This window comes from Uloborus diversus, chromosome 2 (genome assembly GCF_026930045.1).
Source record: "Uloborus diversus isolate 005 chromosome 2, Udiv.v.3.1, whole genome shotgun sequence".
Classification (NCBI taxonomy): Eukaryota; Metazoa; Arthropoda; class Arachnida; order Araneae; family Uloboridae; genus Uloborus; species Uloborus diversus.
This window is the reverse complement of record NC_072732.1, coordinates 27,543,684-27,558,999: the sequence shown is the minus strand read 5'-3', so window position 1 is coordinate 27,558,999 and position 15,316 is coordinate 27,543,684. Positions and strand designations below refer to the sequence as shown.

Here is a 15,316-nt window from a genome sequence, read left to right as displayed (position 1 = left end):
TCTCATTGGCCACAGCAATATGACGTCACTGTAGTGGGTGGAGTTTCGAAAACGAATTCTGAAGTTGGTTTTAGAATTTTGCGTTTGGCAACAGCAGTTTGTTTTGTTTTCCAGTGTGGTTTTTTTTTTTGGTTTTGTTTTCGTGTTTTTTTTTTTTTTTTTGGTTTTTGTTTTCGCGGGTATATTTTTGTGTTCAGTGCATTTTCTGATCGGAATGTTATAATAGTCTTTTTGCAATATTTTCTTTTTGTGGAATTTTATAGGACAAAATATCTGTATGTTTGTGCTACAAAGCGTTGGTTATTTCCTGTTAGTTCTAAACACAAAGACGGTTTTTATTTATTTATATAAGCTATGTTTGTGAAACTTCTATCCCTGCAAAAATTGTGAGTTGCTGTGTTAATTATCAATAAATTTCCCTTTTTTCTTTTTTTTGTCTACAAAGTACACTTTTTTCAAAAATTATTCTTTTAACTACAGGAAAGTCATTTCAGGTGTAAGTTATAATTTTGTTTGAAGGTTTTTTTTTTTAAAACAAAATCATTGATAAGAATAAATAAATATGTATGTATTATTTCTTTTTTCATAGCGAAACTATTTATATAATGTGTCCTATATTTGTCCTATATTTTTTGTGGAAAATGTCCTATATGTGACAAGTCGATCACTTCTACCCCTGGGTTTCTGTTTTCATATTTTCTTTCTTCATGACACAGAGTATGTCTTTCTTTCTTTTTTTTTTGCAAAATTTTGTTTGTTGATTAGAAATCTGATTACTACAACAAAAGTGGAGATCATTTTCAATCATAATTTTAGTGTTGAAATGAATGAAATCTTTTTGCAAAAATGTTGACAAATATTAAGAGTGTTTGACTACACTAGTCATTGAGCCTGTGTCACTTTTTTTTAGAGTTCAATGTTTACTTTTGCTCAAATTTCAGTAAAAATACCTGCCTTAGTGTTTAAGAAGGAGAAAAAGTTTTATTTATTAAATGAACATTGCAAACTAAAATACTTTTCCCTATGTTCTATACAGAATCTTGCACATTCGCAAGTATGGATTGCAAATTAATAAGATTCTGTGAAGAACATAGGAAAAAGTAATTTTATTTTATTTTCAATGTTTATTAACTGATGAGAAATAAAACTGGCGTAAATAGCTCCCATTATAATTTCGGACAATCTTTACAACAGAAACACGATTCAATTCCTTTAAGAGAGCTAAAAAAAAAAAAGGTAAGAAGCATATTCATTAAGCATCTGTCCTCAATTCTGATGTAGTTTCTCTCCTAACATAAAAACAGCATGTCTGCAAAATGTTTTGCTGCTCTTAGGTACACATTTCAGGGAAAGATCTTGTTAAGAGTGAATAATCCCAATACCAAGCCTGAAGTCTTATTGAGGATGTACCTCTCTTCCAATGTAAATTTTACTCATCTTGAGGAGTACTTACTACCCCTGCCCCAAATGTTCTGTAATTTATACAGGTTTCGACCATCTTTTACATATGAAAGAGTTGAGGTCTGTATGTGATAACACAATCTAAGAATTTTAGGTGCTGATTATGTTTTTATTGTTCTATTTTTAATCATCATGAATTTGTTTGTATTACATTATGTAATTGGTTTTACTGCTTTTTTTCCAAAATACTTTTCCCATCGTTATTTAGTATGTTTATTATTGCTTTTGGAAGCAATTTATCTTGTTTTCTTTTACCAAGTACAACTGTTGATTTTTATTGATATTAGTGTCAGAAAATTTTTATTAAGTTATATATTTGATATCAAAGATAAAATGCATCTAAGTTATCATTTTTCACAGCCATGTGTGTTTTTAAAGTTCAACTAGTAAAATAAGCTCTTGGTTTGGTGATTAGTAATGTATCATTAGAGTTAATCAATATTAAACTTTAAAATGATTAAATTATTTTGGTCCCCGTTGCAGAAAGCTGCTGACACGGCGACATTGTCGCAGAATGGGATAGAGTTTGTGCAGAAAGATTTTGCATTAAGGGGGAAAAGGGAAAGGGAAGAAAAAAAAAGTCAACAATGAAACCATTCTGCAAGAACAATACCAAAGGACAGCTGTTTCACGGTAAAAAAAAAATGTAACTTGACTATGAATTAAGGAAAAAGCCTGATTTTCTGTGAAAAATAAAATTGCAACATTTTACATCAAAAAATAAACCAATCGAGCGATCATTGATGACTGTGGTAATCTACAACATTAGAGTTTGGGAGATATGGCATGGATAAAAACCGGTTCTAACCGGTGTGCCGACTTATTTTCGAGCTTTTTTTCACCTCTGTTGAAAAATTAATGTAAGCCCTTAAAAAATGACTTATTTGCAATGTCGTAGGTTGCAGCAACAAAAAACAGATGGAATACTTAAGAAATTGTGTGCAGTAGCGGATTTTAGGGGGGGGGGGGTCTTGCCCCTCCAAAGGATGAACTAAAAAGGAAACTAAAAGGATGAACTAAATTAACTATCTTATTTATTATTAATTAATTAACTTCTATACAGCAATTTTTTCATTTATTTTTTTTAATAGTTAAAAACACAAAGCATGTTTTGAAAAAAAAAAAAAAAAAAAAAACATTTTTGTTTGCTAAAGAAGTAGTATTGGAGTCAAAGGCCAGAGTGGCAGAATACATTTAACTCACTAGTGTCGAATTCAAGGAAAAGTAATATGACAGTTCGTCCATTAATTTTTCTTTTATAGAACAGAACAAAAAATTAACACTTTTTAAGAAATATATAGACGTGCCTACAAAAGTCATTTTGATCCAGGAAACTATTTTCCAAAAAATTAAATTTCTTTCTTATCTTATAAAAAATTCAAAATGAAAGAAATCATATGGTAGTTTCTTGGTAAAACCATGATATTAAGGGAAACGGCATGTGGTATCAATATGTTATCTCAACTGTTTTATGATTTTAAGAACAAATCAGCAACTGCTTTGAAACTCACTCAGAAATAGTTTCTGAATTCTTCGATGAAACAAATATTATGAAGCTATGATTTTCTTAATCATTTAATATTTTGTAAGAAAAAAGAAATTAATTTGTAAAAACTCAAATGAGGTATGGGTTAAAAAAAAACTTTAGCCTCATGTTAAAATCATTATGACACTGTTTCTAATTAAAATCGCTTATTGTATAGCATCAGCATCTTGATGACATTATGTTGAGTTTAGCATTTAATTGGCTTGAAACATTAAAGACAATTTATGTCCACATTCAAAGTATATTAGTGCATAATATTTATGTATTTTAAGTGGATTCATTGAACTGAAGGGATCTTTAAAAAATAATAATTAATAAGTCTTGTTAAAAAACAGTGTACCGGGGAGTTGGTATTCAATTTCCCGGGACCCCTCCAAAAGATTTTTCTGTTTCCGCCCCTGATTGTGTGGTATTTTGGGCTGACCAATTGCTATTCAGATAGGGGTGCTTATATGAATGAAAATCTTTTCTCTTTGGAAGAGTTATAGATTTTTTTGTAAATGCATATTCTAATTAAATTCTTTTTTCTTTGGATGAAAAGGGAACTTTTGTTTGTTCCAGTACTTAATTTAAATTCTTTTTTTCACATGAGGGAGAGGGCAGGGGGGATTTCTTTTTGCTTTAAATGCTTTAATTTTGCTTTAAATTTTGTTTAAGTGTTTTCATAAAATCCTATTTTCTTCTGGGGGGGGGGGGTTGAATTTTCGATTTGTTCTGACTAAAATGTGTTTTTTAAATTTATTTTCCTTTTTGGAGGAGGGGGATATTTTGTTTATAATATTATATATTGCATGTATTCATGAGGGGGTTTTTTATGGGAGGGTAACTTTTATTCATTCATTTTTTTCCCAAAAACACAAGCATGTTTTTTTTTTCTTCCAAACTGTAATGCATATTTTAATTAAATTCATTTTCCTTTTGGGGGGGGGGGAGAGGGATATTTTGTTGTAATTGTGTAATGCATATTTTAATTGGGGCCTTTTTTCGGGAGGAGGAGGGGGAATCTTTATTTATTTTTTCAAATCACATGCATGTTTTAGTTTGTTTTTTTCTTTGGGGAAGGGTTTTCCCCCCCGAACTGTAATGCATGTTTTAATTTAAAATAATTTTTTCTTCGGATCTTATTTCTTTGAATATTGAGTAGATGTTGCTTCTGTATTTTTCTGGTATTAAGAACTACAAATAAGTGCTAAGAGATTAAGACTGAAAAGTTAAATATGAGAGTGGCATCTCTGTTTAAGCAATCACCACCTGCTATAACATAATAACTTACATTAGCATTACATAAATTAGCATAATAGTTTACATTGCTTTTGGCTAAATTTTTGACTTTTGTCTCCACTTACCAATTGCTGTTACGATGGTGTTAATATTTTTAACCATATAGATTTAGCTCAAGGTCTCTTTTTTTTCTTTAGCGAAAACTGAAAATGTTGGAAGCCCTAATGCTGAGCTTTAATGCTTTTTGTTTTTGTATATATGAATTTACTTAAACAAGTAGTTGTGCAAAATTTGTTAATAAATAAATTAATTTTTCACTTCACGGAGCATTCTTACAGAAAGAAATTAGGTCTAGAAAATTTGTTGCAGAAAGTAAAATAAAATTCTGCTACAGGATTTTGGTCTCAAAAAAATTAATTATTATAAAATAAAATAATGTAATACAAAACATTAATTTTACGACATGTGAAAAAGAAAAATATGTGCAACTGCAATTTTTTAGAAACTATTTTTTTAACCACTGTATGTATATAGATGTGTGTATTCCTTTTGTGCAAAGGTATTAATTTCTTTTGTAAATAAGCATTTGAGAAATATGTTGTATATTTCCTATGTCTGTTTACTAATTATCAATTTATAATCATAAACCATTTTAGATACTAGGAATGGTGACTACCTTATTCCTACGAGAGAAGAAACTGAGGAACTAGAAAGAGCATTAGCAGCTGTCTCCAAAGACGTCCACTTATGTAAAGAATCTTTAGCCAAATTATCAAACACTACGACAGGACCTGATCTGGAAGAACTAGAACGTTCCATAGAAATTCATGAAGGGTTATTGGGTGCTGATAACTTGACAAGTGCAATTGATGACAGTTCTTTCCCTGAATTATCGAACAGCCATATGGACAGCTTAAATGTTATTTCTAGCAGCTTTACCACAAGTGATTTGAACTCATTTACGCAGGCATTGTCTGCCATGGTCCCCGAACCCCTCGACCAGAGCCAGCTTCCCTCGGCGTCGGAAAATTCGGCAATTCCCAACGTCGTAAATTTACCTCTCGTGAATTCAGATCTTTCTCACCCGCACATGCTCAATGGCCACTCTGAAATTCTGGCTGGGCTACATCCCATGCAGTTGGACCCCGCATTTTCATCCTCTCTCATGAATGCTTCTCCCGGGCTCTGTGTTTCGAGCTCTGCCGCCACCAACCAAGGGACTGCAGATGCGAGGATTCTCGGAAACGCCTCCCTGCTGTCTGCGGTCCTCTACAACCTGGGTCAAACCACCACCACCAGTGCACCCCAGCTACCCCAGACGACGTTTTCCGTATCGTCTGTGGGCGGGAACAATGCCTCCGAAGAGGCCAGTCTCATGTCTAATGCGGGGGGCCTTAACTCCAACCACTGGTTGCTCAATTCGCCGGATCAAGTTCTCGCACTCTCGCAGCTGGCCTACCAGAATGGTTTCCTAGTGACTTCGCAAGGAGCGGCATCTTACGCCAATGCCTTTGTCGGGAAGTACCCTCTCCAAGAACTGAGTGCAGAGATGTCGCTGGAATCGGTCGATTCGTCTCTGATGGCGTCCTCGGGCTGCAGTGCAGAAAATGTGATATGTAGTACAACTGAGCAACCAGTGCACAATTTAAACATTTCCAGTAGACCTGCATCCTCTTTGCAGCAGACTAACTCTGTAAAAGTAATAGTTCAGGAAGGAGCTTCCTAGCAGTTGCTTATGTTTAATGTACAGAAAACTGGCCGTACCATGTAGGAATGCATTTAGGTGTACGTTTTTGCACATCATTCTGTCCGGAAGGTCGGAGGAGTGTCGGGGTGCTTCTCCTCGCCCGATGCTTTTCGACCTTCACGAGGCAGGTTTCGGACGGGTATGTGTACCTTAATAATAGCATCATGCTCAACTTGGAATGTGTTTTCTTAATGTGTGTAAAAGATTCTCATTAAAAAGTGTGAATGTGTGTTATTAGATTGTGTGTAGCTTCTTAAACTCACTCTGATTATCAGTTTTATTTTGTACAGGTGTTTCGTGCTTTTAAGAATTATGTTTGATGACATAAGAGTTACTGGACCATCCGACAATATTTGCTGTTTCTATTGGTATGAAAATTTTCTGTGTAGCAGGTTAAACATTTTTAACCTTTATTTTAGTCACAAACAAATCTACCTCTTGGTATATAACTGGTGAAAATTTTATATGATTTTGTTATGTCCAGAGATAAAAATGTAAAGTGTTCATTTTTTGTAAACTAATATATGTATATACATATATATATTTCCAAACATTTTATCTTTTAAAGATAACTTTATTTTAATAATTTCCCAACATTTTCTTCATCTTCCTTTTTTTTTCTTTAATGTGTAAAAAAAGTTATATTTGTTTTATTTGTTAAAAAGAAATCTTTATTAATATGGAAAGTTTATAATAATTTTTCAGCAATTCAATAATGAATGAATAGTTTATTTTATTATTAAAATACTGCTATTGTGGGTTTAAAAGAAACTTTAAAGTGAATGTTTTTTAATAAAGTTATTTCCCCAAAAAGCAGCAGGGGTTCTGTTTCATTTCAGATAATAATGCATAGATTAACTTTTGAATTTATTAAATTTATGCATCTATTACTTTATGTGTCATACAAAACATTATAAAATATGATTTTAATAAAGTACAGTACAACCTTATCAATCAAACCAAAGAGGGAATGCAGTTTGTTTATCGTTAAGGATATTTTCAACTAAGCCATGTACCGGTGTTAATTTTTCATATCTAATTACAGTATGTAATCCTGCAATAATTTGAAGGTTGAAACCTTCTCTGTAGGAAACCCCTATTTCATAGCTGCCAACTTGTAAGATTTAGCCTTCCATTGTAAGATTTTTGGAGGTATTGTAAGTTTGTAAGATCTTATGGCATAATTGTAAGATAATTAGGTTTTAGATCTCTGGTATTGCTTTTATTTATTTATTTATTTTTTTTAAATAAGTTTCCTGTTATGTTGCTTCAGAAGAATAGAGAAACTGCAGATGAAGAGCCTAAGATAAGCTCCAAAGTGAATTTCGCTTTGTACAAATAGATAATTTGCCCGATGTTGTGCTAAAAAGGGAGAGGTTGTGCTAAAAAGTGAGAGGATCGATAAAAAATAGTCTGCTCTTCGAAGAAATTAGTTGATGTCAATGGTTCATTGAAGTATGAAAGGCTCTCCTTTTCTATGCTTTCCATTCTAGCCATACCTCACAGCAAAGCAGAGTGCAAAAGAATATTCATAGTGTCAGAAAGGCGAAGACAGAGTTTTTCAGTTCTGTCTGATAATAACCTGGATAACATTTTAATCATTAAGAAATTACAAAAAAAAAAAGTTTTGAATAAATTATTGAAATAAAATTTTTGAATGTTGCTAAGTCAGCAACATAAGAAAGCTTGAATTCCAGTTAAAGTAGTTTCAGCAAAAGCAGCTGACTGCATTAGTTTACGAAAGAAAAAGTAAGATAATACAGCAAGTTATTAGTTTCTTCCAAAAGAATATTTTTAAGGATTAATATTAAATGATGCATCTCTTACAGAAAAACATTAGACAATGTTTCAAAAGTGCACACTTGTATTCTTAAATTTTTAAATACACAGACCTGCCTTTTTGAAACTAACTTCTTGTTGTAATTCTATATTTCTCTTTTGTTATACAGTTTTTTTTTTCCCCCTGTGCTGATTATTTACAAGTAAAGATTTGAAAATATAATGTCTTTAGCTTTAATAGTTTGTTGTGTGTTGGTTAAAAAAGTGTACAAATACACCTACAACATGCATGGTAACATTTTTAAAGTTGATATGTTGGCAGCTATGCTATTTTCTTCATTAAAGTAAAAAATACATTTGAAAGATAACAGCAGCTATTAATATATGCTTAATAGATGGCCCACTCTTGCTTGTGCAACTATTCCCTTTCAGTATGTTTAATTTTTCCAAACAGAAGGTGTTTGGACTACTTTTGGGTTTTGTTAAACTGAGTTTAATTAAATGAAGTATTTTGCTTGTTTATGATTCTGATAAATATTTACAAGAACTTTTGTTGAAATTTCATGTTCTTCAATACATAATTTTTATTCATCACAAATATACATAAATTCACACAACATGCCTTTGGATATCCAGAAATATATTTTGATTTTAATATGCTTAACCATATAAATGTCTCAATTTTTAACAATTCAATTCAAGTGTTATTGCATCATTTTAAAATTAGGAGTAACATCTCTATTGGGGAAATTTTTTCTACTGTTCTTTATTTTAAACATTTTTACCTGAGACTCAAGCTATGTACAGTAAATAAACAGCTCTGCATATAAATAAATTCAAATGTGAGAACTTTCAAAACTATTACAATAGTTGCCACTATTCATTTTGTTATGTTTTTCTTGTTCTATATGAAACCGTGATAATTTTGTTACAAAATTTGTAAATTTGTACTGTATTAAATTTTTATCAAAGTCTTCATTGTGTTTTTTTGTAGGCTTTTTATGTGTTGTTATTTATTTATAATTGTAAATATTGTGTGTTTGTTCATGTCTTTGTATTATTTGTCATTTTTTAAAAAAAAACTTAAACCAAAAGCTAGTGATAGTGTTTGAACAAGCATAGCTTTTTGTTTTTATCGTTCATATTGAATAAAACCACTGTGATATGAATTTGATTTGTGAACTGTTACTTTTATTATTTTTAAGTGATTCAATATTTTATCAAAAAGTTAATAAAACTTAATTTAGTTTATTTTGTGCATTTCTTCCATTTTTGCAACTTAAAACAATAAATTATTGATTAATTTTTTATGTATGCGTTTATTACTTTCTCATCATCATATTAATGCTAAATATTTGAAACAAATTGTTCTGTAACCTTGGTGACTGCAAAGAACTTTGTAATCTATGATGCTTTTCCCCTGATATCACTGCATTAGAAATGCAATAAGTATAACTTATATGGATAAAATATTCATGCTTTTCAAGCTATTTTAGTATAATTTAATTTTAATTATGAAGAAGTAGATATCTTTTGTTTTAATATGCAATTAGGTCTTATTATAAAGCAATTGATTTTTCATAGTTTTTGCAAAGAAACTTTTATAATTATTTTCTTTCTGGGATTTTATATTTTATCATTATTGTCTGTAAAGGTAGAGAGATTAAGGAATTTACACTGTCTATATATCTTAATCGGAATTACTTCAAAATACAATCAACAATAATAATGAAACTAAGGGATCAAAATTATATTTTAGTATTACAGCATTGGATTCATTTAATATAATTTTTTATATTTAATTAAAACTAGAAAAATAGGATCAGAAACTGATTGTTTTACTACCCATAAAACTTTTTTGAGTTCCCCCACCCTCGCATAACTTTTTAAAAAATAAATATCACCAATGATCAACAGGCTTTGCTGAGGCTGCCTGCGTTCCTATATGATTTGTGATTTTTTAACTTTTGGCTAAAACAATTACCAATTCCAAATCCTTGCTATTTATAAAATCTTTTCTTTTTCATTCAGATCTGATATTGGCACCAGTGATGTTCCCATCAATTTCTCTAGGATATACTCCCATTAATCCGTTACGCACGATATTCATATGTGATCATATACATAATACGGTAAAAACCTTCCTAACTGACACCCCTCTTATGGGGACAGTTTTTAATTCCCCAGTTCCAATGCAAATAACATTATTAAACCCCTGTCCTGCTGACATCTCTCTATTGCAGACAAAAATTGTCCTGTTTGTGTCAGCATTAGAGGAATTTTACTGTATGTCATAACATGAAAGTTTTAGAAGTTTGAAGGTATACGCTATACATCTAAAAAATGTTTGAGAGTATATGGAGTATACCCTATGGGAACGCCACTGATTGGGGTACACTTTTTCTTCTTGTAAAAAAGTTTTATTAATTTTGTCTTGTATTAAGGAATTTCTAACTTTTTCTTTAGTGAACATCATGATGAAATATTTGTAAAAGTAGTCCACAGATAATATTTTTATTTCATTGACTAACTCTTCAACATTTTTTTTCAACTTCTCTTATTTTTCTTTGATGAGGATGTAGAAATTTAAAACAATGCCATTGTGGAAACAAATCAATATCTATTTGCTGAGGAGTAAATAGCAACCTCCTTTGATACACAAAATTAGCTGATTACTGCAGCAGTAGCTTTTTTCTGTTGCTTCTACTTAACCTTTCTTGCTTGATTCAATAATATACTTCACTTATGCTCGGTCATTATTTAATGGAGTTAAATTTTACGAAGGCTTTTTATCTTACTGAAAGAATTTGGATAATTGAATAAAATTCATTCCCATCCAAACAGCTTGGGTAAAAGTAGGTTTGCCAGATTTCTGAAATGTTTAACCAGGACACCAAAATCCCCCCCCCCCCCCCTCAGCGTCTCAAGCATTCAGAAGGTACGCATCCCTGGTTGGTTTTTATATTCTAGAGAGCAGTTCTTTCTGAATGCAATGAATAAATAGTTACTATTTATGAACCTAAACCAGGAGTAATAATAAATGACACAAGAAAAGAATTCTAGATAAATTTGAACATTTTATTTATTACTTGTTAATATTTATAAGTTATTTTAAAAAGAAGAAGCATTTTGAATGAGGAATAAAAATTTGAACAGTACTATTTACACTTACTTCTCATTGGTTGGGACTGTTTTTGGTTTTACTCAAGTAATAAAAATCCTCACAAGTAAATTCAATATTAATTTTCCTCGTCAATATTACAAATGACAAAGAAGTTATCACATAAATAATCCTTCGTAGTTAGTTCTTTTTAGACTTTTTTTGGTCATCTATAGTCAAATTTATCTTTTACCAAGACCTGAAGTAAACCGGGTCAGGGTTATCGGGATTTTGACTGAAACCAGGATTGTCCTGGTTTCCTAGGGTTGTCCTGGACAACCCTAGGTAAAAGCAACTGCAGGCATGTTAACGTCTCTGCTTTTAGCCCAAGATGCCCATACTTGAGTTGGGATCAATTAAAGATTTTCTTTTCTTATTACTTGTGTGTGTGTGTGTATGTATGTGCAAATTATTCATCACTTTGACAAGTTTCTTATCAGTTACATTTAGCAATGAAGGTATATTCAATAATAACTTATAAATTCTTTATGAAAAAGTCAGGTTGTACATTCATTTTAATGCGTTGTTTAAAGAATATACAAAATATATTTTAGTACTGCATTTTGTTCTTTGTACAAAATTTCTTTGAGATTCTTTATTATTAAATGTAATTTAAGTTGAAATAAATCATTTTTTGAAAATAAAGTTATGAAGCAATAGTTGCATATATATATATTGCTTGATTCAAAGTATGAAAAGATTATTGCAGACTGTTAGTATGAAAACAAGAGCATCATATTCTTACAGGCTTAGGTTTCTAAATGTTAAAACTTATGTGTTTAATATGTATGTACAATATGCTCTTTTGAGTTCTATTGTTCGAACTCCATATAGTTCAAGAAGTTTTTGATACAATTGCTAGACACAGTACTTCTGAAAATTATGTATACTGAAACTTGTCAAGTTTATCGAGTTTTTTTAAGCTGATTTGTACATCAGGTAACTCTAAAAATATAAAATCTGACACTAACAAGACTTGTTATATTAATAACATGATACAATGGACGACGGTTAATTGAATCAACCGCTGTAATGAATCAAATTGTCAAAAACAGAATTAAAATCTAGCTTTATTGAATAAGCTGCTTTACGGAATCAAAACTGTTTAGAAGAAACGTGATTCATATAAGCTACTATATACTCACATACAGAATTATTTACTAACTTGAACTTATGAATTAAGAACATAATTGCTTCAAATTAGGCATTACTAAACTTTTTTCCCTCTTGGGTTGCAACTTTTTTTTAATGATCTTCGTACTTTTCAGGGTCGAACCAAACGGCTTTTGTTTGTGAAAAGCAAAATAGTATAACAATAATAATATTATTAAATGTCAATGTAGTTTGTACCTGCAAAAAAAAAAAAAAAAAAAAATTATGGCTTGTAAAGTGATAGGACTGTTTACTGAATGAGTCCCCACTCAATGAGGCCCAGAGATCTGGATGATAACAAAATTATTCTTTAACAAAGGATTATTATAGAATTTACTTATAATTTTAAATAAAACTTATGATTCAATAAAATTTTATAAAATTTCACTGAAGACTTGCCAGCCTTACAAAACAGAAATGCAGGAGAAAGAAAACAAAGTAGGAGTAATTTATTTTTACCTCGGAATCAGATAAATGCTGGGACAAAATTAATAAGTTTCATTCTTACACGTAAATAATGGAAGTTCAATGTTTTAATGATTGGTTTCAAAATTAAAAATAAAACACTCATTTATACTATACTATTTTTATTATTCATAACTAACTTGAAACATCTTCCTTCTGTCTAGCAATCGAATATAGAACAAAACTTTAAACGCAATGGAAAAAAAATTGTTTCAATTAGCATTTGTACATGATTGTGGGAAGTCCTATTATGTACTAAAAGAAAAATGTTATAAAATAACAGCCTTCTGAAAACAATAATTGACAAAAGCGTTAATGCTCATTTAAATTTGCTTGAGTAATTGCCTTATTATTTTTTAAAAACTTGGTGTAACAACAGTCTGATTCTTTTCCTTTAACTGTCATAAGCTTTTTTAAATTTTTACTACTAAAATGATCGCAAAACTAGAAAATACTCTCAACTGTACTCTTGACGATCAAAGTTTGATGACTTTTTAATTGCTTTCTGTGATGTCAGAGTCAGAGAGAAAATATTATTATTATAAATGAGTATTTAGTTTTGTAATCATTTAGAAATGCTTAAATAGTGTATGTTTTGGATGGATACCCATATCTTCTTAAGTTTGTACGTATCCAAAGTTAAACGTTTCGCATTAAAAAGTATATATACTATTTCAGCAATTCAAATCTGTCTTATCTTCACAAATCACTATGATTTCCAAGTTCCTTTTTATTACTGTAAAGTGTTGAGATTTTCACATTGTTTGAAATTAGACTGATTTATTGTTAGCTCTTGTGCAATATTATAGGGAAATAATATTTCTTTGTATATTAAAAGAATCTTATTTATTTAGGATGGAATTGCTTATATGCAGATATAAACGAATTCTCGATGTCTTCCATTACCTTAAATATCTTGTGCCATAATACTTCAAAGTTAAGCTGAACAGTTGAGGAGTTTAATTATCTTTCAATGCATTATGTTTAAGGCAAATATTTTAGCCCAGGGACTAGTAGGTTTTTTTGCCCATCTTACTGCTTTGCTGTTGTTTTGTATTTTGTTAAAGCTATTAGGTTCAGAATTTTATTGTTTTATTCATTTTTTTGCATAATGTATACGACTAGAAACTGGCCTTTCTTTCATTTGATGTGAAGACTTCATAAAATGCTTTTCTCTCCCGAGAATTGTAAAATATTTCTTCTGAACTTTGTATGTAATGTAATGTAATGTTTTTCTAGGATGTAAAGAATTTAACTTTTTCCATACAGTAAGTATTCAAGGCATTCCATGTCCAACAGAATATTCAGGTCATTGCCTTCTCTGTCAAATACAAAATATATAAAAGAAAAACTTGTGTATCAAAAAAACATTGAAACTCTTAATTGCTAAACTGATAAATGATTATCAGCTGTGTTGATTAGCATGTGATTACCATTCAACAGTGAGTGCCACAATCATCCATTCATCAATCCAAACTACTAGCGCTGCCAGAATTTATCTTCTTGGGAAGGGGGAGGGGCCTTACCTTATAAACTATTGTCTACTGTCAAATTTGCTTATCAGAAGCCCATACGGAGCAGCGCAATATTTGTTTGTTATAGCAATCCTAAAAAAAGGCATCATGGAAAAACATCTTAAACAAGTGCACTTGCTTGGCTTTTTAAATCTCAACAGTACCAAAGAAGTTGGTTCTTTTGCTTTGTACTGTCTAATAGTTTTGTTCTGTTATTGCTTTTTGAGAAATACTAATGGCCCGGAAAACATCGTCATTTGCACCCATCGCTCGGAAAAAAAGTTCGAAAATTTCTGCACATTAAAAGCTATCAGTTATGCTGATGGTGTTTGAGCTTGATCACTAAGCATTGCTTGCTTTGACCAGGGTTTTGTTTGTTAAAATTTAGCTATGCATTATAGACTTACCTACCAAGTATTTCTGATTTCTTTGTCAAATAGAGGTTCTCCTTATATGAAGGTTTGTTATAAGCAAGGTTGACTGTGTGTAGTGTTACAACCAACAAAGGGATCTGGGGGGGAGGGAGTTGACCTCCAAACCCGCCTCATTGCCTCACCGACTTTTAGTAATCAAAAAAAGTATGTTGAATGTTATGTTTTTGGCATTGTAAAGGCAAGTGGTTGTACTTTTAAAATATACTTGGTACATTTCCACGAAGATTTTTTTGAAATAATCAAGATTGAACATTAAAATTTGCAGTTGAAATGATCCGATCGCATGCAGGATGTTTCAAAAGTGTAGATGAAAAATTAGTTAAATAAATACTACAGTATTTACCTTGCAAATACTCAAGATGCAGACGTCTGTCAATTTTATTTGCTTTGCATTCACCAAGGACTTGATATTTGAATATTTTTATACATGAGACTTGATGTTTCTAAAATTGGAAATTTTTTCTCCTAATCGAATCGATTTAAAAAATATTTGTGACCATTTTTCTACTGATTAGAATTTTAACAAACTGTACAAGTTTTTATATCTTTTGAAGCAATATGCACGTTTTGATGAAAATCAATAATCCATGTATTTATTGTAATTTTAAGATATTTAATACAGCTAATGAACTTGCAAAAAATTTTTACTTCACTAATTTTTAAAATAATGGTTGTGAATGTAACTGCATGATTGTTAGATTGTTATCTTAAATACAATTATACATTAATATTGCATTGAAGTGACAAAACATTAAATAGTTGAACCAGTAATTGTATTTCAGCAGCCCCGTCATTTAGGGGAGTCAGGAGGGGGAAATTGACACCATGGCTTTAAGA

The 15,316-nt window shown here is 30.8% G+C and overlaps 1 protein-coding gene across 1 annotated transcript in view; it reads left to right on the top strand.

The window, feature by feature from the left end:
• LOC129217191 (INO80 complex subunit D-like) overlaps positions 1-5,954 on the top strand; it is a 35,303-nt gene extending 29,349 nt beyond the window's left edge. The window contains 1 exon segment of the mRNA XM_054851454.1: positions 4,885-5,954. Coding sequence (XP_054707429.1) covers positions 4,885-5,954 — 1,070 coding nt within the window.
• Positions 5,955-15,316: the final 9,362 nt, after the last annotated feature.